The sequence below is a fragment of the Brienomyrus brachyistius genome, chromosome 5 (genome assembly GCF_023856365.1).
Source record: "Brienomyrus brachyistius isolate T26 chromosome 5, BBRACH_0.4, whole genome shotgun sequence".
NCBI lineage: Eukaryota > Metazoa > Chordata > Actinopteri > Osteoglossiformes > Mormyridae > Brienomyrus > Brienomyrus brachyistius.
The window spans coordinates 12,203,729-12,227,413 of record NC_064537.1 but is presented as its reverse complement, the minus strand read 5'-3'; the positions used below and the strand labels follow the sequence as shown (position 1 = coordinate 12,227,413).

Here is a 23,685-nt window from a genome sequence, read left to right as displayed (position 1 = left end):
AAACCTTATTATTTTCCATAAACAAAGAAGTAAAGCTCAGAGGCCTGTTTCACAAAACAGGATTTCCTGCTAAGCCGGATAACTTGTCAGATTTAAGGTAGTCTGGAATAGATGAACATTATCTGTGCTCACTTATATTTAGCCCGGACTACCTTAAATCCATCAAGTTATCCAGCTAAGCAACATATCTTGCTTCAGAAAACAGGCCCCAGTTCAATATTCCAATAATTATAACTACAAACAACTCTCTGCACCAAACCATCTAGTCAACAAACAATCAACCAGGCTGAATGGAAATCAAATAGACAAACATTTGCAATCGGAATTACACATGAATGTGAAAGCAACTTAACTCACAATATGAAACCGTCCTTTAGCTGTAGCACAAACTCACAACAACAGAAACTGCACCTCAATGTCTACAACGCTGGCAGGCAGGCTAGCAGCAGCCATGCCGAGGACATGCTCGAACCCAAGGCTGACGTAGCCCAGATAGCTATGTTACACAATCGTCTTTTAATTTAATTTAAATAGCAGCATGTAACCACATACTTCAGCTGGACCCTCTCAAAGCAGGGGCAGAAAATCGTTTATAACATTTGTGTTTTTTTTTTTATGGGTTTTTACTGCCGCCTGGAAAACCTCACCCTACACCTGGCACCGGCACATTTCTGACTCAAAGCATGAATGCCCTGTTCATTACTGTGATTAACACACAACAGAGCAGCCCCATTACAGTGTTGCCCCTGGCTGTGGGGTGATTGGGGACATGGGGTGATTGGGGCACAGGCGGTTTTTTCTGTGCATAATTCAATTAGCCTGTCTTTGTATTCTAACAGCTGATTTGACTGAGCCCTCCAAGTACCACCCCCAAAAATGAACCCAAAGCAAAACATTACAGGACTGAACACTGAAGGGGATGAATGGTGTGTAAGAACAGACCACACAAACAGCATATCATCCAGCCAGGGTCTCCCTCCCCCCCCCCCCCCCCCCCACTATTTTCACAAATGGTTTGCCCCTGGTAATGATCAGGTCTAGGGTTTTTCCATTCTGAGAAGGTTTGGGTAACCAGAAAAATTCAGTGACGTCCAGCTGCTGATGGCAGGATTTCAGCAAGTCGCTTATGTACAGAGCCCATCTCAAAAAACAAGCGCAAACACCTGGGTGGCGCCTTTAAAAGGCCCAGAGATTCATTCCTACTGTCCTTGTCCAGTGCAGTCTTTCTCCTTACTGCCAAAGTGAAGTCTACACCACTACCTGCCACTAGCCTATTTTTCATACCACCCTGTGGTACGTGAGGGAACCTGGGTAAAGATTACCATAGACTCATGAATGCCTGGAAGAATGAATGAATGCTTCTGTCTCCTAAGCATTGCTGTACGTTCTCGTGGTGGAATGACCGGCCCTCCCACCACACTGTCCATAGTCCCACCTGGTATGAGATCTACAGGTATACAGTGATCAAAGGTCTGCCCACCGATTAGAGCTACGTGGGTGCGGCTTGACCACCTTTGCTCGCACCCTGGAGCCAAAGCAGCCATGGCGTGCGGAGTCCCTGGAGACACGCGATACCACTACAGGCAGCAGGGTTTCCAGTTACGGCGCAATCTCGGCGGGCTGCCCAGGTGACGCGTGTGTGCGGGTGTCGCCGAGACTGATAACAGATCTGCCGTAACGCTAATACTACAAGGCCTGCAGTCTATATATAAACATTGATTTGATAACCATGCACAAGACGGGGGGGGGGGGGGGGGGGTGGCTCATTGGGGGAGCACTGTGGCCTCACACCTCCGGGGCTGTGGGTCTCTGCACTACTGTACACATGTGAGTTTTACATATGTGATTTTTATAAGTGTCCTCTGGGTGTTTCTTTCCACAGTGCAAAGACACACAGGAGAATCAGCATCCATTATTCATTTGAGGTTTCCAGGGGTAAATTCACTAAAAATGAGTAATCTGCTGGTACAAAACTCATTGGGCAAAGGGAACAAAAACGACAGCAGTGGCTTGGTCACCTGAGGCCAATTTCATATGCAGGGACGACGCCCTGGTGACACCAACCCCTGCTGACCTCTCAATTCTCCTCTGCTGACAGCAGGGTGATAATCCAGACGGAAGAGGGGAATATGGGAGCTCTTAGCAGAGGATCTGGAGGGGACCTAAGTGCCAAGGACAGATTAACCACTAGATAGAGCGGCCAGTACACCCATACACACCATATCTCACCTGGAGAGGAAGGCAGGGTCAATTAAGAGGGCCAAGGCAGCCAAAAGAAAGCCACTCTAACCAAATTACACTCCAAAGGGGCTGTTTCTTCCTCCCTTTGGGTTTGATTCTTCATTCTGGCTTTTCTGAATGTTCCCGCACTACCTCAAGCCTCAGAAGCTTGTGTTTCACAGAAGAAGGGGCGGTAAACACAGAGGCTGGAATCCCCCAGCGATCCCACATGCCTGCACTTCCACTTCCAGGTTTCTTTTTTTGTGGAAAATAAAATTAGTGGAGAGGCCACTCAAAAACACTCCACTTACTCATTTCACTAATAGTTTTAGAATAAAGTTAAGGGGTTATTTTCATTCATAATACCGACAAAACCTTAAAATTGAACTAAATAGTTCCATTAAAACCTTATTTAAAGATCAAAAGTGTGCAAATGGCCTGCAGAAACCTGCTGAAACAAGGAAAGCTGATTCTGATATGCAGGATGAAGGGGCACTTAACAGGTCCAGTGGAGAAAAGACTGAGGAACCTGAAATTCATTTACTGTTCTACTAAACATGACAGCAGCTACAGGAAATGAATTTCTTTATTTAAGTACAAACATGCACCTGATATTTGAAAAAACAAACATCCTGCTTCTCCAAACAACGAATCACATGTCTGCAACCGAATACAGACAGCAGGCGCACAGACAGAGGCAAGAGGTTCACTCACTGCTCAGCTGAGCATCAGAAAGGCTCAGATACCCGATATAACTGATCTTGAAGCTGGTGTGATTGCTGCTGTCATACACAATGGCTCCAGCATCTCAGAAACAGCCACTATTCTGAGATTATACGGCTCTACAGCATCTACATTTTACACGGAAAGGTGCAATGGACAAAAATCACCCAGTCAATTGCAGTTCTGTGGCTGAAAACACCTTGTTAATGAGCCAGGTCACAGGAGAAAGGCCAGGTTCTTTGAAGCTACCAGGAATCCACAGGTGCAAAAATAACAGCTCAGTACTGCAGTGGTGTGCAGAATGGCTGCTCCGAGATTTCATCCACCCTCGTAGTGGTCCTGGGAGCAAAACTGGGTCCGACCCAGTACTTATGTGTGTCAAATAAAGTGGCCAGAGTTCACATCATAGTATGCAACATATTTAGCTGAACACATTTTTTCTCCCTATTTTGCCTGTCAGAACAAATGGTATTACATATTATGAGAAATTCAGAATGTATGTGGAAAAGGCAACACACACATAATGGAAGCAGGGCTTCCATTAAAGTGAAAATACCATAACCTGCCTCCAAAGCATGGGAACTTGAAGGAGTAAAGCAAGCTTCCAAGGAACATTTTATCTGTTCCATCAACCCCAACAACACCCTGCCACCATCTCCGGGGGCGGTTTGCACCCAGTTGTCATGGCAGCAGTGTGAGAAGCACCCCCCCCCCACCCCCCACCAATCACACATTCCCAATTAAATAAAGATATTCCATTTATGTCTGTTGCACGGGATGTCAGTGGCAGAGGTCAGCAAATGCACGGGAAAGGAACTTTGTCCTCAGGGGATGGGTCACGAGTCAGACAGGTCACACAGGCCACTCGGCATGGATTCCTTCATCGGGCTGGGAGTGATGAGCTCACAGTCCCACTCCTGACATGACTGCACTGGTCAGGGAGTTGTGGCAGCAGGAGGACATAGAGATATAACTCAAGGGAGGAAGGCATCCGAAGGAACAAGCATCCGGAGCCAATGCTGTCAGACGCCCACCCATCCGTCTCATGGCTGACAGCAGATCGCAGACTAATATGCTAAGTATCAGTAAAGAGCGTCTTCCAGGAAACACAGATCTGCCAGAAGGAGCTAATGTCCTCCTCACCATTACCAGACCTAAACCTGACCAAACGCAGTTCACACGTCACCTAGAAAACGTACGGTTAAGTGGGGAAAAAAGATACGGTAACCCTTTACTTGACAGGGTATAAACTGCTGAAGTACAAATTATGAACAAATCGTGAACAAATATAGTCGCTACTTGAGATAAAAGATGCATCACGATTCATTAATGATGAACAAACATGAGATCAGCATTATCACATGTGTTATTCATTACTTGTTCCTTCAGTAGTTCCTTCAGTAGTTCCTTCAGTAGTTCACAATGGTTTACAGAAATATCAGATATAGTAACAAATACAGTAACTAGCGAAGTACCGCTCCAATATTCAGATTAGTATCGGCACCAATTCAGACCTATTAGATGGATCCGGTATCGGCATATGTGACCGATCCATGTCAGAGATTTACTCTGAGCTTAACCTGAGCTGTACTCAGCAGTTTGTAAGAAGTCAGTTCCTATTTCTCATTAAATTGATTTGTATAATCAAACGCACAACAGACTTTTCCCATTTTAGCTACGATTTTTGCGGCATTCAAGCTGAACGCTAACACTGTCTCTCAGGCTATCTGCCACTCAGTGGGTGTGAGTGTGGTCACTTCCGCCTGTTGTGACGTCATCCACATACCCTTTGCGGTGCGAGGAGCGTACGAACATCAGATAAGCGGCTGACGATCTAGAAGTATTTTACACTTTTAATGACAACTAGCAGCACAGGGTTTGCAATCTTTGCAAAAATAAAGTTTTGAGATTGGAAGTAGCATTTGGTGGAAAATCCCACTGAACAAAGCGCATGCAATTGTGTCAGACAATGCGAGTAATATGAAAAAGAGCATTGGATGATTTGGGAGTCGCTAGCTCGGGCAGCTTGTGATACGTGAGGGGCTGTTATCACAATGAAGCATAAGCGACAATGTTGCCAGGGGGAGAAAAATTGCGGGGCATTTTAAACATTAGCCACTCGCGTGTCCTCGTTCGGAAAATATTCAGACTGAACTGCAAATGCCTCATAAACGATAAAAGCGAGATGTACACACGAGGTGCGTTTCCCGACCCGCAGCCTGAAGATTTCTTGCCATACATTTTCCTATTTGTATTGACTAGTTAAAAAAATACATATTACTGTAAAAATATATACAGTACAAACATTTATATATCATGTATACATTTATATTATTAAAATATTAAAGTAGGAAGAGCTCTAGTATCGGAATCTGCACTGGTATCGGCATATGTATATCAGAATCTGTATTGATATGATGTGTATCAGAATCAGAGCAGAACTGAACAGAAGTCGATTGGCCCATTCCTGGCAGCAACTGCTTGGGATGAAAGATGCATCATGATTCATTGATGAGGAACAAATATGAGATCAGTATTTAACTTGTATCATTCATGACTTGTTCCTCCAAGTAGTTCGCAAAGGTTTAAATAATTAACAGACATAGTAACAAATATTGTAACGGCTTGAGATAAAACATGTGTCACAATTCATTAATGATGATGACGCACGTAACTAAGACTTAGTTTGTGGTTAATACATAAGTGATAGTATAATACTGTTATTTGTGTCCCATCAAGTAAAGTGTTACAAAAGATACATTGCACAAGCTATATATTGACTATTCAAAATACCTGCAGAAAAAGAAACAATTGAGGAACAAAAAAAAAAACAAAAAAACAAAGCAGTGAATTGAAACTATACCCTTTTTTTGCTGAACCGACAGCTTGCTTTGCTTTTACCATAAACCACATCCTACATTACACACCTCTCCATATTCAGACAAACACACTGGGTAGGTCCATGTGCAGCAGATCCCTCCGGCAGAACCCGGATTTACGTGGGTCGGCCGTATGAACGGGACCCCACCGAGCAGAACATGCTCAGGCACACACTGGACGGTCCCACGGACCAAAGGAAGCAGCTGTAGAGAGGCGGAGCTTAAGCGGGCGGGAAGAAGGCGCGGCTTGCATTTCCACTAAGCCAAGGGCTGTGAGCTTCTGATTGCCATGTTCGGAGTAGCTTTGCGGTGGCGTGCAGGACCCACGCAGGGCTGACTGCACGTCTACATCTACACACACCCCTGGCAGGATACACTATCAATTACAAGGGCCTTTGCTTACTTGCAAACACGCAGCCATCCCTCACAGTAGGGCCCAAGCTGGAAGGTACATTACATGTGGTATGTGCTGCAGTTGTCAATAAAATGACCATTTTTTTTCCAACACATGGATTTCCAAGAGCCATGTCAAGCCTTCTTTCATTTTACGCCGTACTTCCTGCAAATTATCTTCATGATGCCTGAAATTCATACAAATAATCACCCAGAGTTAATGCCACCTGCCATTCATTTTTTCCCCCAAGTGTTAGAAAATATTGTCTTTTATGAACAAACATTTTTTGCAGCTTCAACAAGTACCAAATAACCCATCTCAACTACGCAGTGTTTGACAACAAAACGGAAGGACTCGGTAATGACTCATGCAGTAACACAATGCGAAACAGCAGCGCATAATAAACTGGATGTCAGGCAGGGAGCGAAACACACTTTGTTTTTAGTGCAGTAAGACATGCGGCGCGCTCGTGCGTAGCCTGCGAGAGACAAAAGTAAGTGCAGTTTCACAGATCCCTTTTCCTCTCATATTCAAGATGCTTTATTGGCATGTTGAACAGGTACACTGGAATGCTTAAACATTCAGCCAACCTCAGCTAAACAAGATAGTGTTGAACAATACAGGTAAAAAATACTGATGCAGATAGAATACAAGACAGTCTGTGGCTTACACCCACAGGCTGTACTGTATACGAAGCATTTTTGTACTTCATCACATGAGGGAACAACTTACGGAACTGCTTTCAAAGGTTCCATGTGCCACCAAGATATTTCATGCATGGCTCTGCAGCCCATTGGCTCATTCAAATGATCTATCTGACCCATCACCCAACAGAACAGAGATGTGATTCCACACCTGCAATGTCAACAGGATTCAAGATAACAAACATATTACAAATATTTCACATGGATAACAAGAGGAGCACAAAGCAGAAGGGGTTCTCTGCAATTCCTGGCAGGGGAATGATGGAACGGAATCACACCAACAGATTAAGATTCAGCACATTACCGGCAAAATATCAGGTAACTAATGGACAAAAGATAAAGGAAAAAAAACTTAAAATGAACACGAATTTGAAAAATATAAAATATAATTAGAAATATACGCCAGACAATCTGTTTCACCAAAATGTGTTCAAAATGGTACATTTCTCAAAAGCATCAGTATCTAACATTTTTCTGCAGTTTGGTCACCTGGGGGCTTCGAAGGTTTAACATGTCATCCAACAGCAAACTGAAAGTGCCCAGACACTTGGGCTTCAGCCCCATTTCCGGAGTCTCTCTCCTCCCCTCTCCATCTCACTCCTAATTCTCAGATCACTTCCAGTTACGCCCCTCGGTTCTACTTTCTCCCATCATCTTAAAGTCCACATTATTGGGGATTACATATACTTCACCCAGATCACCCTTTGATACCTCCCTCTGAAACAGAAATTCCCTTGGTCTTAAACTAAACATTTTTTTCAACAAAACTTCTGAATCTAAACACAACATCATAGTGAAAGGGGCTTGCACGATTTTAACCAATGACTGAATAGCTAAGACATCTGCTTTCGTTTGGGCTGTCTCTCTGTTTCTCCTTCATTATCATGGAATTAATGCTGGTTGGCAAGGGAACAAAAGTTTAATAGAAAGGTTTTCTATTAAACACTTCCAACATAATGACTAAAGACTGATAAGCAGAGCACCACATCATTAGAAATTAATGTACAAAAAAGAAGGCACTTGGCTTGTAGGTGGAAGATGAACATCGCATCATCTTTAAAATGCAACAACTCCACTGCCACATTTGGGAAACGTGCGGAAACGTGAACGGCCTGCAACACGGCGGTATCGTCGTCGTACTGACCTTGGCACTGGAATCCCTGCTTCCCGAATCCCCTGCGAAAAAGCAAAGAAACGCAAATTAATTTAATCAACCGTGTTGCAAAGGGCCCACAAGCGTCTCCGTGGCGACTTGCAGCAATGGCGAGGCAATGAGGTGCAGCACTCCTGCAGGGGGCCAATCATGTCCCTGTCCATAGCTCCTCCTGCCTCGGGTGGTCATCTTTTGGGGTTTGATCTATGTTTACGCGTTCAATCTCCACATTAACTGGCAGGAGACTGGTAGCGGTGACCAGTCAATTGACATAAAAATGAATAAAATGACTCAGGAAAACATATCTGTTTTTGTATGTGTTTAAGTGACATTTTCCCAGAATTCAACTGCTTGTAAGGATGTGGGCAAACACCATATCCAGAGGAAACATAGTAGACTAGATAAGCTGGTAAGCAGCAACAATTTCTGACATGTACATGTAGTATATTGGGTCTTGTGAACTGCAAGACACACTTTCAGTAGACTGTGGTCAAAAGATGCAGAACACACCTAAATACATTTAATCACCAAAGATACATTCAATGGCTCTGAAAGACTAAAGAAGCCTGCTTTATAATTTCCCACTTGTTGAACGAATGTCGCAAGGTCAGTGCCCCACATGACATAGATAACACTCCTTAATGCCTTGCATTTCTATTGAGCTTCATGCTTTGAATACGTACAATAGAATAGCAATACTTTATTAATCCCTGTGGAGAAATTCCTTTGCCCCATCTTGCTCTCCATGAAGCTTGGGGATCACAGTGAGCTGGGGGTTAAGGGGCTCCCTCAAGAGGCTGTATTGAACCATAAACCTTCGGATGAAGGTTAGCTGACTTGAGGGTAAGGGAAAGGCAACATGTTCACTGGAGATATGTTGTTGAAAACTGATTCAAGGAGACCCCTTCTCCCCAGTGAATGACACCTTTATTACTTGAGTGCCAAGTAACTGGTAATGGAAGTACATTGTTCTGTACAGTACAAGGTCTACTAAGATCCTGCTTTTCTAGGGAAAAAATGGAGAAAAAAAACCTTGGGCAGTTCACTGCATTCCCATGTTTACCCGCGGCTGTTAAGTTAACAGGAAATGCAAGAGATCCGTGGGTTGGATAAGTGCATCACCTACCGAGACGGACAACCGCAACGTCTCGCTGTCATGCCGTGCAAATGCACCCAGTAAGTACATCGCAAATGTAAGGAATTGCAAGCAGACGCTACAAACTTTACGATATACTTTCTTACTGTTGTACGTCTATTAAATACTTCAGCAGTTAAAGAAAGCTCGTCAAAACTACAGACATCTGGCAGAGATCTCCCACCGCTTGTCTATTTCCCAAATATTTATTGGCCTGTACTGAAATAAAGCCATGCTTAGAGAAACCTCCAGCGAATAGACATCGCACTTTATCCGAGGCGAACGCATCCGCTCAGCGTCTACCGGAGGGTTTAACGGGTCCCCCAATGCAGGCGGTCATCTCGGATTTTCCCAGATTAGTTAGGTGGCACTTTTACAGATCTGTCAGCGCTTTCCCCGGCGCTGAAGCAGACAGGTTTCCCCCCTCCGGTTGGGTCTCCTTACGGGGGGTAAACATCCCAGCTTCGGGATGTGCGAGTGCGTCGCAATCTGCTTATCGACGAAAGTTTACCGTGCAACAGGAAGGCAAAAACGAAAAAGTTACTTTCCATACTGATTTTATAAAAGGGGGGGGCAAAAGTGTCACGGAAGTTCAGCACTGTCACTTAATGCACTTTAAAAAGGGTAAAGTGAAACGGTTTGAAGAAGGTGAAGAAAAAGCGCCCACGTTTTGTAAAATGAATAAAAAAACAGGCTTTACAAACGCACTTACCAGATAAAATCGGTGCAATGACTGCAGAAGGTCGGCTGCTTGAAGAAGCGAGCAATAAACTTGTGGTTCTTAACTTCGTGAACGTTTTTCTGCCTCAGAGCGCCTTTACGGGCGAACCGGTTGGCGACGTCCGATGAAGACGACTCGTCTGAATGTATAACATCAGCCATGGCAGCCGTTACAGCCCTCTGTCCCGCTTATTAACTCTTCTTTACACTGTCTTGTCTTTCTGTTCGTTTGTTATCGGCTTAGCGGGGGCTGCTGATTGAAACTGCCGAGTTTGTGTCAGAGGGTTTCCCCCCTTTCGCTGGAGCTACAACTAGTTAATGACAGCTCACCAGGAGCGCGCGCGCGGCTTCCTCCTTTCACTCCGGGTGACGTCAGCGCCACTGCTTCTCCCGTGGGAGGGATACGGTAGGTCCCTGATGGAAACCGGAGGACACGTGCGCCACCCCATGGAAGAAGCGCGTAACAGCAAATAGAGCCGCAGCTGCAGAGTCTCACCATCGTTCACCAAATCTGGACTTCTGCTTATTCTTATTTTCCTCTCCACAGAACGTCCGATTACTCCCTGGTTTTGGTTTTAGAGAGGCGTGGTAATAGATCATATATATTTCTCATGCCAGACAGAATATGTAGGTAAGTAATACAACGATTTCTCCTTAGATGTCGTTAATCACACAGAAGCCATTATTCTTGCTTGTTGAATTGAATTGTTTATGGCGACCATTGTTTTTTTAGTGTAGTACAGGTTATAAAACTGCTATGTATTGTTGACAGAAGTTGAACACAAACCAACGCACACGCGGTTCTGCCTTATTTTCCAGTAGCCTCATAGCGACGCCTGGTGGTTAAGCATAAGAACGATCGCCGGAGTTTTTTATCGATGGCGAAAAAAATATTAAGTTCATAACTTAAATGTTTTAATATCCCTTCTGTTATGTTTGTCAATCTGCCCATGTTCACTATCATTGTTGATTCCTATTATCAGGATCTCCTTAAAGTTCCTCCTTAAAAAGTCTATTTTTACGATATAAAGTATTATTTTTTTCATCTACCCACTAAACCTTCCAACCCCTTATGCTGTTTAGAATAACGGGCGCGGGTTGACTGGAGAACATCCTGATCCTGGAGTGCATCCTGGTCAGGATGAGAGTCTATGGCAGGGGACATTCAGTCATACTCTACGGACAGTTTATCAACACTAATTACCCTTACTGGATGTCTTTGGACTGCAGAAATCCCTTGTGACACAAGGAGAAATTACACACACACACACACACACACACACAGCTGGATTTAGCCTTTGCGGAACACGAAGCAGACGATATTTTTGCCATCCCATCACCACATTGTTTTTTTCCGCCTGAATACAGTTACCCTGGATCTTGCCCTGAACAGAGCTGGTATTCAACTCCCCAACACTAAAGGTGTCAAGCAATAGTCCCGCCAACTGTGTCAACTGGCTTTCAAAAGCTTGGCTGTTCTCCTGTGACCTCACTCATTAACAAGGTGTTTTCCGGCACAAAAGTGCATTTACTGGGTGATTTTTGTGGCTCACGCCCTCTCTGTAAAGGGTCCACATCATAGTGTGTGAAAATTCCAGTAGGATGGCTGTTTATGAGATTGTGGAACGACTGCATCTGGCATCAGCAATCACACCTGAGTCAAAATCAATTGGATCAGCTATCTGAGCCTTTCTGATGCTCAGCTGAACAGTGAGCAAACGTCTCGCCCCTGTCTGTGTGCCTGCTGTCTGTATTCAGTTGCAGATACTTGACTCACTGTGTGGAGGAATAGGTTATTTACATTACTGAGCAAGTATACCTAACAAGCTGGCATGTGTGCATATAAGCAAGGATGGGGAGATGATTTCATGAGGAAATTCATTTGTTACATTGATTAATTCACATTCCTTGTTAGGTGCTAAGGGTTTGCAGGCAAAAGAAACCATAGTAAAGTTAATTTTAGCTTAGTCAGGAGGTGAACATAAGACATCCGAGGTAATTTCCCCCCTAAATCATTAAGAGGAGTTTTTTTTTTTTGTCCATTCTTGTTTGGGTTTTCATGGTCATTTTAAAAATGGCACCATCTTAATTGCCTTCTGTTCTAAAATGTGATGCTGTTTATAACTTAATTATTACAATATTGTTTTCCACTGTCTGTCATCAATGCCCTGGAGCTGACAATGGGGACTATCTCAGAATCAGCTTTACTTGCTGACTACATTGGGAATTTGGTTCAGTTCAAAATAAAAACATTATAAATTTGACAGGGAATGAATCTTGCACTACGTCTAACTGGATGAAGGATGAATTTTTAATGCAATATCAGCAATGTAAACAAGCTGATCACGAGTAATAATATGTGAATTTTAGTTTCAGCAATAAGAGCATTCCAGGAATATCTAATGATTGGCAGGAAGCATTTAGGGAGTAATTGTTTTGGGGTTATCCGGAAGACAGGAACTCTGGGAGAGAAGCTGTCCAGATTTTGGTTTGTTCTGGCTTTGATTTATCTGTAGCAATTTCCTGATGTGAGTCCTTGGAACAGGTGGTGTCCTGGGAAGGGAGGGTCAACGACAAGCTTGTCAACACTCTGCCTTACTCTAGAATGGTTCTGGTTTGTCTGTGGAGGGGAGTCTGCAAGCTAATGGCTTACTCTGCGGATTTGATAACATGCTGAGTTTCGCCTTTGAAGCAGGCGGATGCGGTGCCACGGCAGACAGTGACGGAGGATGAGGCTCTGCTTCCAATAATGGTTCTACGCATATGTACGGGAATGAGTCAGGTGACAGTGGGTCTCCCACCGCCCCCCTCGGTCGTTTCAAGAAATATATACGCAGCAGTGCTTTCTTCACGGCGGTTGTCACATTCTGCTCCCATTTGACTGTGTAGGGGATGGCGGTGCCCATAATTTGAAGGACTCCTCCACCTTGATGGCTGCACCATTGATTTTTAGCAGGAGAGATGCAAAGGAGGGGGATTTGCAAAAAGTCAGTTATTATTTCCACTGTTTTAAAGGCGTTGAGTTCCAGGTTATAGTTGGTGCACCAGGATGCAAGACAGTCTGTCTCCTTTCACCACGTTTCCTCATTACCGTCTCATCACCAAGGGTGGTGTCATCTGTAAAATTTAGCATTTTGACAGTCGGGTTTCTGGAAGTGTCATCATTAGTGTACAGAGAGTACACTAGGGCAAATTTCAGTCAAGGGGCTTCACAAGACTTAACCTGGAATGCAGCCACTGAACCAGAGACTGATTGTCCAGGTGGCGCAGCCTGACATCAAGCCGTTGGTTTGTTGTGAATACGTTGATCACTGATTTGTGATTAGATGTATAGCACCTTGGTGTAGGAATGGAACAGAGAGGGGAGATCTCAAAGAGGCGAGGGATGGAGGTGTCCCATTTTTTTCAAAACAATGCAGGAAGCTTTCAGTTTCTCTGCCAAACCCCCGCCCCCCCCCCCCCCCCCCCCCCCCCCGTCCCCAACCAGATCTCCCGTGTATGGCCAGGCTCGTGTGTAACTGTTCAGAACTTCTGCTGCAGTTTACTTACAGTCAGCTGCCTGCTAACAATGCCCCTTTGTGCATATAGGTGCTGTTAATTTGATTTCCACCCCCAGGTGTGTGAGATCAGCCTTCCCTGTGGCCTCCTGCTGATTCCGTTCGGGTCTTGTGACTCAGACTGCGCGATAAGGCTGTCTCTTCATACAGCACAGAAAACAGTAAAAAAAAAAAAAAAAAAAAAAAACATTCAAATGCCTTGTTTGTATTTGGGCATTGGCCGAGGTTCAGTACCCAAATTGATTCCAGGATCCGTTTTGGATCCTGTTCCCATAGCAGACAGACCATTGTACTCTAATTCAGTGTTTCCCAATCCGGTCCAATGTGACCCACAGTCGGTTCACATTTTTGCTCCCTGCAAGACCGGGACCTGGGAGGGAGCAAAAACGTGCACTGTCTGTGAGTCCTCCAGGACTGGATTGAGAAACACTGTTCTAATTTATACTGTAGAATTGCCTCCCATGTGGTTTACATGTGGAGCTGTCTATGAGAACAAAAGAAGAGTCCAGTTAAAGAAGAAGAAAATTCAGAATGATTTGAATAATAATAGCACAACATTAAAGATAAAAGGACAAAAATATTAATAACGAAATGAATACATAGTTCCAAGATGTCACAATTCATTCATGCAGCATAATAGTCATTTCACACCCTGAAAAGACAAAGACCGGTAACAATGCAATCTATTATGATGACTAGCGTTTACCATGCAGCTAAGGGGAACTTTTCACTGTCCTTCTCAGAGTAACTGGGACATGATCAATGAGATGTGATTAGTGGCCCCACTGTCAGAAGATCATAGTCACCGATAGGCAGAACTAACAAAGACAAGGTAAAATGATTTATGTGTTACTTTCGCATTAAACACATTCATATATCATATAACATTTAACCAAAAATCATTCATGGAAAACACTAACATTGAATCAAAATGAGATCAAATGAGAGGTTGACCCTTATGTAACAGTTTACGTTCACTGGATTAAGAATGTTTTAATTTGTGCTATTACAGATATAGACACAAAAAAAATCATTCTTAAATAATAATATGCGAAGTACAGGAATTGTGTCCTGGCTTAGACTTAAACAGGACACTGTAAATTCCATAACTAAATATATTTAATATTGTTCATACTCCTGATGTTTTCCTCTTCATTTATGTTCCAGGTATATTATTACTAAACAAATATATCAAAAGTGTGTTGCTTCAGTTGTATTTATTGAAAGTTGCCTTTGAACTGTGAGTAAATATGCTCCTTTGTGGACCCTGGACTTTTACAAGTGAGATAAACTAATTTCACACTGGGATTTTTATAGGAGGACATTTTTCTCTCTGTATAATCGTACAAAGCTCCAATAATGATTTATTTTAACGTCAAGAGTGTATTACTTGATATAAATAAACTTCCTGTCCTGTACTGTTTGCTCTGTGCTCACTACATCAAGGCCTGCTCACATCTGCGTGTGCAATGAACATGCGTATATAATTAAATAAATCCTTATGACATATTCCTCTCAATCAAGCTGGACTGCTAAAATGCAGGCAAGAAGAGTGTGATTTAAAGCCGAACACCATGCTCCAATTCTTCAGTATGCATGACAAAAATGTATATTGCAGTTGGCGAATCACAACGTCCATCTTGTGAAGGCTGAAATTTTACAGAATTCCTTGTTTGGATCAGGACTTTCAAAGGTTGCCTAATTCTGTGACATCATCAGCTGTTATCTCTGTATACTCAGCCTGGCTCTACAGACACAGCTGATATGAGCTCTTATGTCTGTCCTTACTCGCTGTTTTACGGGTAAATTGTCCGCTGTCCCTCACACAGAGATGCTCCGGAGCCTTCTTTTGTTGCTGCTATGTCAGCTCTCCACGTACATGCCAGCGGACGCAGGAGCAGGTACCCTTTAGCAGTTAGCAGTTAGCATTCAGAATCACAGTCTCTTGTCAGAGATGTAGCACAATGGAAAAAGCAGGCGTTTCTGTCCTGAGTTATATATTTAATGTTCTGACTTTATTTTTTCTGTAACCACGAGTGTATTTTAGCCATCATTACTTGTACAAACCAAAGTAATTTGCTCTTAATTGTTGAACTGCACAAACTGATGAATGAATTCTTGTGGCGCATGAAAAATTTTGGCTAAGCTTTAAGGGAAAGAAGAAGTCTGGATGTACTTTAGAAACATGTGCTTTAATGTGGACACCGCAAAATTGCTTGCAGTGTGTGGCCGGCCCCCTTTAACCAACGATATGGACCCAGCTGGCTTTCAGCGCGTGTATGAAGTTGGGCAGGAGATCTTCCTGTCCTGTAAGCCTGGATATACACCCAGTAAAGGCTCACGAAGAGTCGTCTGCACCGCCAGTGGGAAATGGACCAATCCCACGCTCAAGTGTGAACGTGAGACCTTATTGCCGTCGATGCACGACGGCCATAGCATGGCCGTATATACTAAAGCATTACTGTTATGTACTGTCACCCTTACGAAAATCTGATGTTTTTTCATGCAGCCAAGTCGTGTTCTGTGCCTGAGCGTCTGCAGCATGGAGATGTTGAGCTGACTGACATCACGTTCAGGAGCATAATTAACTACACATGCCATGATGGGTAAGGGGAACCTGATTCAATGGACAAAATGTGTTATGTAAGTCTGCAGTAATCATCTGCATGCTATAAAGACAGCAAACAACAAACAGAGTACAAGGAACCAATCACATATTTATCAACATCAATATTCTACTGAATTCTTGGGCTTCTGCCACATCATTCTCCTGATCAGGAAACTAGGTTGGTAGTGACTCCTTACTCAGCAATCAACAGGACTTTCCAAACCAAATCAGTATACATGGTATGCATGTGCAGTTTGTAAACACTCCTAATAGCTGTCATGAGCTCTTCCAACACGAAAAGCATGTTGCGTGTTGCAGGTACGTGCAGCATGGAGCGAATACGAGCGAGTGTTTGGCAGATGGTACCTGGAGCGAACCACCGCCTTTCTGTGAACGTATGTCCCTTCACCTTCAACAGCTCACACATGCATGCGACCAACATGTGAAAAAAAATCTCAAATTTACGATTGATTCTACAAATGTGCGAAAATACAGTTTGCACTGAGAATCGGTGTCTGTACCGTACAAACAGCTTTCAGCGCAGCCAATTCCCAGTGACTTTGTCGCCTTTGCCAACTCTCCTCCTACCCAAACCAGCTGTAACCTGCGGTCTGCCTGAAATACCAAAGCATGGGAAAATCATCTATTCCAAGCCATTCCAAAGCAACACCACGGTATTCGGCGACAGCGTGACCTACGAGTGTATGCCGCCGTTTGCGCTCTTAGGCAACGCGAGAGGCTCCTGCACTGCCAGTGGGAACTGGACTGAAACGCCAGAATGCCACCGTAAGTAGAGTGACACGCGTGATCACATGACCTCCAGTGGATTTAAAGGTGGGTGAGATGGGGCCCCAGCCCCATTCAGTACTGGGAGAGGATCCTGCAGGGTCAATGGGAGCTTCATCAAGACTCCAGTTTAGCTTTTTAAGTACTAGGTGACCGTATAGAGCACATTAATGAGTGTCGCATTTCCATCTGTCTATGCATGCATGCATGTATCTATCATCCATCCATCCATCCATTGAACAATTCTTTTTCCCTGTGTTTTTTATTTAAACATAATATGAACAGAGCTCGACCCCCCCCCCTGCTCTTATTCCTTGTAATGTCCCCTCGTTCCCTTGTCCCCTGCTTTTTCAGTCGTGACATGCCCAGTGCCGCCCAGCCTCGAAAACGGATTCATTTCCTTCTCGATAATGAAGGAGCACGGCTATAAAGAAAGAGTAAAATATGGCTGCAACATAGACTATGTGCTCGACGGACCCACGGAAATCGAGTGCGAAAAAACTGGGAAGTGGTCCCCCCTGCCCATTTGCAAAGGTAAGGTAAGGTCATTGTACGGTCTGCAGGAACGCGATCTTGGCAAATGAAGCACAACTTGAATAATTCGATGACTGTATGAACCCTACGATGGAGTTGCGAGTGATATTACACAAAAGATAAAAACGTACGAGGAGTCCTCTGCTATTTCAGCCCCTTGCAGAATCGGCATTCACCGAGGCCGGATATTTTACGACAGAAGGAAAATATGGATCGAGGACCTGAAGCCGAACAAAATACTGCATGGTGAGCGATTAGCCGTGTACTGCAAAAACGCAGAAAAGAACTGCGGTTATCCGGTCCCCATGCAGTGCATCGACGGCACCGCAGCTATTCCCGAGTGCTATGAAGGTAAGGCTCACCAGCCTCAGCCAAAATATATGTTTGCCATCAATAAGTTTCGTAAATCACAAATTTCTGCTTACCGGTATATTATACTCCCCAATGATAGTACATCATATGTGATACTTAAACGATCCACATAAACAGCTATTGTGTGGCGGTTTAAAGCATCACAGTCTGTAGCTACTGCTTGTAATGGATATTTTTCTTTTCTTTCTAGAACCATCCGCTATTCAATATAATCTGCATCACAAAAAGCTTCCATCAGAAATAAAGATGTGTACTTAGTCTTTGTTCTAACAACATTTCACCAAAAATGAAGGAATGATCTGTTTCTTACTAAAACGTCATTTCTCTGCACTGCTTGCTGCTGTGCTCTGTGTGCATCAATGCACACAAAGTATATTGCTTTTAATATACAATCTAGTATATTCATTTGTATAGTTTGATTCGCACTATTAATGTTGCATTTGTTACTTTAAAAGCAATAAAGAGAACAAAAAGTCGATATATCTCATTTTATTTCTCGCAATGAAGACATAAAATGTAGGCTTTAAGTAATGTGCCTGTATATTTAAGAATTACTTCTAGCAATCATAGTGACATGCATTACAGTCGTACAGCCCACTAATAAGAAATTCTCATGCCTGTTTTACAATGACCTGGCATCCCATCTGAGTCTTCTGCATCATGACATAGATTGCAGGTTCTCCATGACCACGTTCTAGATAAGCCAGTATGAAATGGATGGATGGATTTTATTGCAATTTACTATTGTAAAATATAAATAATATTTCCTTCTGAGAGCAAGAGTACAATTTAAGAAGGAATTACCTTCTCTGGAAAGTATGAAATTTTAAATTGGTATGAGCTAATTATCTTTTGTTGCCAATAAGTTGATGTTGACTCCTAGTAGCTATATATGGCGTTTCTCCAGAACATTGTCTTCTTTTGAGGTCGTTGGGTTTTCCAAAGCCAGGGTTATTGTTCTGACAATCGAGTGTATGCACCTTGTTGCTGGTAGTCCGAGTCCTGTTTTACCTCTAACTTTTATGATGTATTCCAGTGCCACTGAGTCTTCTCATAAGATGCCCAAAATAAGACACCTTCTGGTTATTTGTCATTAAAGTGAAAGTTCAGGCTTGATGTGTTCTACAAACCCTTTGTCTGTCTTGCTGTCCACGGTCTTCTTCAAAGTTTTAGCCAACACCAAAGTTCAAAGGACTCCTGTTTCTTCATTGTCCAGCTTTCACATCCACGAACAGTCACCGAAATACCCTATTCTGTGGAGTTTTGATCTTTGTTCTTAGAGATGTCAGTATTTTTGATACATTTGAAGACTTTTTTTCCTCATCGCTCGCTTGCCAACAGCCAGACTGCGACATCTTCACTGCTGGACCCTTTGTTGTTATTGATTGTTTCAAGCAGGCAAAAGCTTCCATAACTTTCAGCATCAACAGTTAACTGCAGATCCTTAGGTCTCATCCTTTCTCTCTCTTCTTTAACATTTTATATGTGTCCACCCTTGTCGTCTTCCAGTCCAACATCTCTCATTATGCCGAGTCCACACCATTTGTCTCACCTTCATGTTTCCTGCTTCTAGTTTACAATCACCAGCAATCTTGTTTGCATGTCCTGTCTATTTCAGCCTGGTCAGAGGTGGACATTTCAGGTCCAGAAAGTAAAAATCCAGACCAGGATTTTGTTTCAACCAACCAGCTGAGTATCTGTGACTGTGGCTCTTTATACTCAACTGCATGGTTGAAACAAGATCCAGGTTTGGATTTTAACTTTCTGGACCTGAATGTCTGCCTCTGATCATAAATCTTTGTAACTTCTTCTTTGTGTTGCTTCACTTGCTGGGGAATAAGGCTGCAGTTGTCATAAAGAAGACGTGTGCATAAAATAGAACTGATATCAGTCAGTCATTTGCAGCATTATATCCAAGTCAGAAGATTTTTTCATTGTTGTCTATTTCCTGGATGGCGAATGGTATGTTTGCTTGACTGAAAGTGCCCTAATCTAGTCCATATAAACATATCATTAAAATAATAAAATCTGCCATGTAAGTGATCCATTTCCAGCTCTGCCACATCCAGCTTCCCTGGCTGGATGGATGGATATCGCCCATACAGATTTTACTATTTATCGTCGCTACTCAAGAAACTCTGGGCACGGTTTAGAAGATAAATTAATTGAGCATAAAGACTTTAAATCAAACAGGGTGTGACTTTGATCTCTTTAACTGACTTATGAAGGTTTATGGCATAGGGCACTACACATTCACAGACGCCTAGTGCAAAAACGAGAAGACAGATGTCAACAGAAGGCAGCCCAAATCCATCCCTGTCAGTGACACAGCTTCATTGGGCCAAAAGCAATAATTCATTCAGGATCGCAAATATTATTGATTCAGGAAGCACCTACTGTAATAACGAAACGAGACGTGGGGAATATCAGAGATAGGTATGTATAGACTGCAAACTGGTTAGTTCTTGAACAAACCTTTGTTTTCCGATATTGATTTTTTTCGGACTTTGAAATGGCATGACAGGATTTCTGGTAAGTGGAATTTTGGTCTGTTTACTGGAACACAGCTACTGTGTCGATGAGTCATTGTTTCTTGTAATGCACCCAGTCAATGAACATTTTCTCAGTATTTAAAAGCCTTGCGCTCTGCACCTCTCATATTCCTTCATTTGGCTTATCCTGGCGGTCACCTACTTGTTCGTACATTAGCTTTTCAGCCATTGTGAAAGATACTGCCTTATTTTGGACGATGCGGTAGCAGAGTGGCTAACCCTATGACCTCAGAGGCGGACATTTCAGGTGCAGAGAGTAAAAATCTAAACCAGGATTTTGTTTCAATCAACCAGTTGAGTGCTGGCAGAGTGCTACCCCAGGTAGAGTAGGGAACAGCATGGATGGGATGTCAGTATTTAGGTGAACTGGTGTCCCTGAATTTCCCATTTCCAGTCTGTTTACTTCAAGGACCCAGTAACACATTCAGAATTTTCCCATCTTGTACTCTGTGTGGCGAGGGGAGGCAATTTTGTAATTTGAAATTCATGCAAATATGAATACATGATGTGCATTGGGTGTGACACATGTAGCAATGAAATAATCAAATTGACTTACCTGTTTTTTCATAAATAAAGTTTGACAGAATGTGCTATATACTGTAAAAAGCCCTGCTGTGGTCTAAGGGTCTACTCGCATCCTGGTTACCCAAAGAAGTCACAAGATGTCAGTATAACACAGATGAGCCTGGGCTGGACCAAGCATGGAGTGCTCTTCCTGAACCTCAAATACTATATATTATCCTGAACCTACCTGCCCACCTGGAAGACCACTCTGCACTATCAAACACCCGATCTGAAAAATGGTGCTGTGTTATAGCAAGTGTACTGCTAATCATATACAAATATAGTCTCAGTTCGCTGTCTGTTGTGTATGCAAATATTATGTGAAATGTGCCTTCGGTTGATGCTCAAAATGCCAGTTTAGTTTAATGTGACACATAAATCTGTAATAAAGAGCCATAAAGCATCGCCTTGTAATCTATTACAGTGATTCCCTTGCTCTGTCTCTGACAGCAAGGAATGCATCCTGTCTAATGATGAGCTCGCAGGAATAGTTGGGGTTTCATCATAATTAAAGAGGAATGTCAGGCAGAGTTTAGTCACAAACACTGGCACTGAACATAATAGCGATAAGTGCCGTACGGGAGTACAGCACTCTAAGTATTGCTATGAGCATTCTGGGTGAAGCAATTACTCTTTGGTCTGTAATGTAATCTGTCCATGTGATTTGTAGCTGACAAGTTGTGTGGAATATGTATGTGGAGGGAGAGGCTGGTGGTACAAGAAACGTGCCGTTTTTTCCGTTTGTTTACTTAATTTGCACTTTATTTTTTATCAAGGACTTTAAGAGCCCATACGGAGATGTGCGTTGGCCGCTTGCTGCGTAGGGGCCCTCCCTCTTCGTCATGTGTGCTTCACGGAGGCATAGCTGTCCACATGTCACACACGCGGTGTTATGGATTCATGGGCTATGAAGACACCCTGGGCCGGAGACAGTCGGGGGGATCAGACTCTGAATGATGCAGAGTCACACACAGAGTCATGTACTGTACAGTTGGGTGGGGAGGTGCTGGTCTTTCTGAAACCTTTCTACACACATGACGAAATCTATGCCTGGCGTCACCTTGAACTGCAAATGCGCCGTTATATAAATATTGCAGGAGGCCGAAAGGTGGAGGACGTTCTGTTCACGGTGCTGCGGTAACACCAGGAGCATCAGACGGCCTCAACTTCAATGCAGCGTACTGTGCAAACATAGCTATCAGCTAAGAGTGTAATGTTACGTAACGTAACGCATTTTCCGATTAATTAACGCTTCAGGCCCTCTATCCTCATAATATTAAAATAATTCAACGTTTTACTTCTAAATTTCGACAATGTATTATATATATATATATATATATATATATATATATATGTGTATTGTTTAATAGCCAGTTCAGGAATTCTGTTTTTTGTTATTGTAGTTAAAATTAAAAATATTTTTAGTGACTGACATCATCATTAATGTGATTCCCAGCTGTTCTGTCTTTCATTTGTTTTTTAAAAAAATGCCAGCTGGACTTACTGATCAAACAGGGCTGTTTATTTTATTATGGGGAAGGGGACAGAGTGTTTATAATTAATACCATGAGTAAATTCATCATTATGAGAATTTTGAAAGCTCATTTGAAATGCGTGGACAAGCGTGTTTGCTGTGGCGTGTTTTTTTCTCTCCTAACTGGGCTTCTCCTAAGAAGCCTTTTGCCAGTTTGCTGGGGTTTTTTTGTTTTGTTTTTAAGTGGGATTTTGTGCTTCAGAGCATGAATGCTTCACGTCCTTCTGCGCTGCCTTCTGTAATATATTAACGTCTCATTGGTACTGTAGTATTTGGTCCCTCAGTGTTTCTGTAAGCAGACAGATGTTCGCCTCACGTCTGATTGCAGCCCGGACCATGCAATTGGTCCCGTCCTCAACCATCTTCAGCTGTTCCCTTTGATTTTTTTTGAGGTATATATTATGTACATCCCCCCCCCCCACCAACCCTTCCCGACAGCTTACTAGCATGATCTCATTATTTTATTGTATTTTCTTGCTCCGCAGACACCTCTATCCAGCTGTTAATATTTTACCCTTTTTTTTTGTTTTTCCTTTTCCACCGGCGGATGTTTGCGGACGCTGTGTGGAAATGGGCACCTTCCCGAAATGTACTTAGGCTGTACACCTCCCGCGGTTAGAATCTGCACATGTTCCGTCCGGGCCCTCAGCAGCTCTGACACTTTCTGTCCCTTCTGGAATGCCACCACCGTGTGTGTGTGTGTGTGTGTATGTGCGTGTGTGTTTTTTATTTATTTCTGTCCTCACCACATCTACAACAGAAGAAAAGCCTATTTTTATTTATTATCGTTTCATAAGTTTAAAAAAAAAAGTGAGACAGGAGCTCTGATGCCGCACTCCTCTTTAAACTTGGTTCCTGTACAGTATCTTTCACCTTTTTGCCCTCGTGCTTTTCACGAGTGTGAAACCTGCTTTCTCATCAACCTTCTTTTTCACATTTTATCTTATCAGATGACCGATTGATCACGCCATTCAAGATATTTACAAATCCTAAATACTTCATTCTACACAGACAAGTGGATTTTTAATGGAACAGTTGCTGCACAGGACTACTCGGTCCCCGCTAGGTTAGAACACACAAGCTAACTATTCTTGGCGGTTTTTTGCGATGATGGCTGACTGTTAATGTAACAGATGAGGTAATAGTGAACGAAGTATGTAACCGAGGGCTACTTATCACTTAAGGTGGCTTCGCATTACTGCAGTGCCACCAAGATTCGTGTCCATGCAGGATTTATAGTAAAGCATTAA

At 43.0% G+C, this 23,685-nt stretch overlaps 2 protein-coding genes across 4 annotated transcripts in view; one reads left to right on the top strand and one right to left on the bottom strand.

The window, feature by feature from the left end:
• Positions 1-10,312, bottom strand: part of prkcaa (protein kinase C, alpha, a) — a 137,003-nt gene extending 126,691 nt beyond the window's left edge. The window contains exons 1-2 of one of the 2 annotated variants that reach the window (XM_049012840.1): positions 9,921-10,312; positions 8,065-8,096 (exon numbers count right to left, since the gene is read on the bottom strand). In XM_049012840.1, coding sequence (XP_048868797.1) covers positions 8,065-8,096; positions 9,921-10,090 — 202 coding nt within the window. In that variant the 5' untranslated portion in view covers positions 10,091-10,312. The remainder of the gene's footprint in view (positions 1-8,064; positions 8,097-9,920) is intronic. The other variant, XM_049012841.1, reaches the window with a different exon arrangement.
• A 4,914-nt stretch (positions 10,313-15,226) lies between these two features.
• Positions 15,227-18,261, top strand: LOC125741654 (beta-2-glycoprotein 1-like). Of its 2 annotated transcripts, none has more exons than XR_007397828.1 (8): positions 15,227-15,386; positions 15,708-15,884; positions 15,995-16,091; positions 16,412-16,488; positions 16,691-16,879; positions 17,234-17,418; positions 17,567-17,764; positions 17,976-18,261. XR_007397828.1 is itself a non-coding variant. In XM_049012842.1 (8 exons), the coding sequence occupies exons 1-8, from the start codon at positions 15,260-15,262 to the stop codon at positions 18,041-18,043; spliced, it is 1,113 nt and encodes a 370-aa protein (XP_048868799.1). In that variant the 5' UTR covers positions 15,227-15,259; the 3' UTR covers positions 18,044-18,261. The 2 variants fall into 2 exon arrangements, 1 of the variants encoding a protein (XP_048868799.1); XM_049012842.1 differs by having other exon boundaries at positions 17,234-17,413.
• The last annotated feature ends 5,424 nt before the right edge of the window (positions 18,262-23,685 follow it).

What these genes read in the sequence shown, in the direction of transcription:
- LOC125741654 (XM_049012842.1), top strand. Translation starts at nt 15,260, where the DNA reads ATGTCTGTCCTTACTCGCTGTTTTACGGGTAAATTGTCCGCTGTCCCT. An exon ending in GCCAGCGGACGCAGGAGCAG is followed by an intron (nt 15,387 to 15,707) that starts GTACCCTTTAGC and finishes AATTGCTTGCAG; the next exon opens with TGTGTGGCCGGCCCCCTTTA. An exon ending in TATTCCCGAGTGCTATGAAG is followed by an intron (nt 17,765 to 17,975) that starts GTAAGGCTCACC and finishes TTTTCTTTCTAG; the next exon opens with AACCATCCGCTATTCAATAT.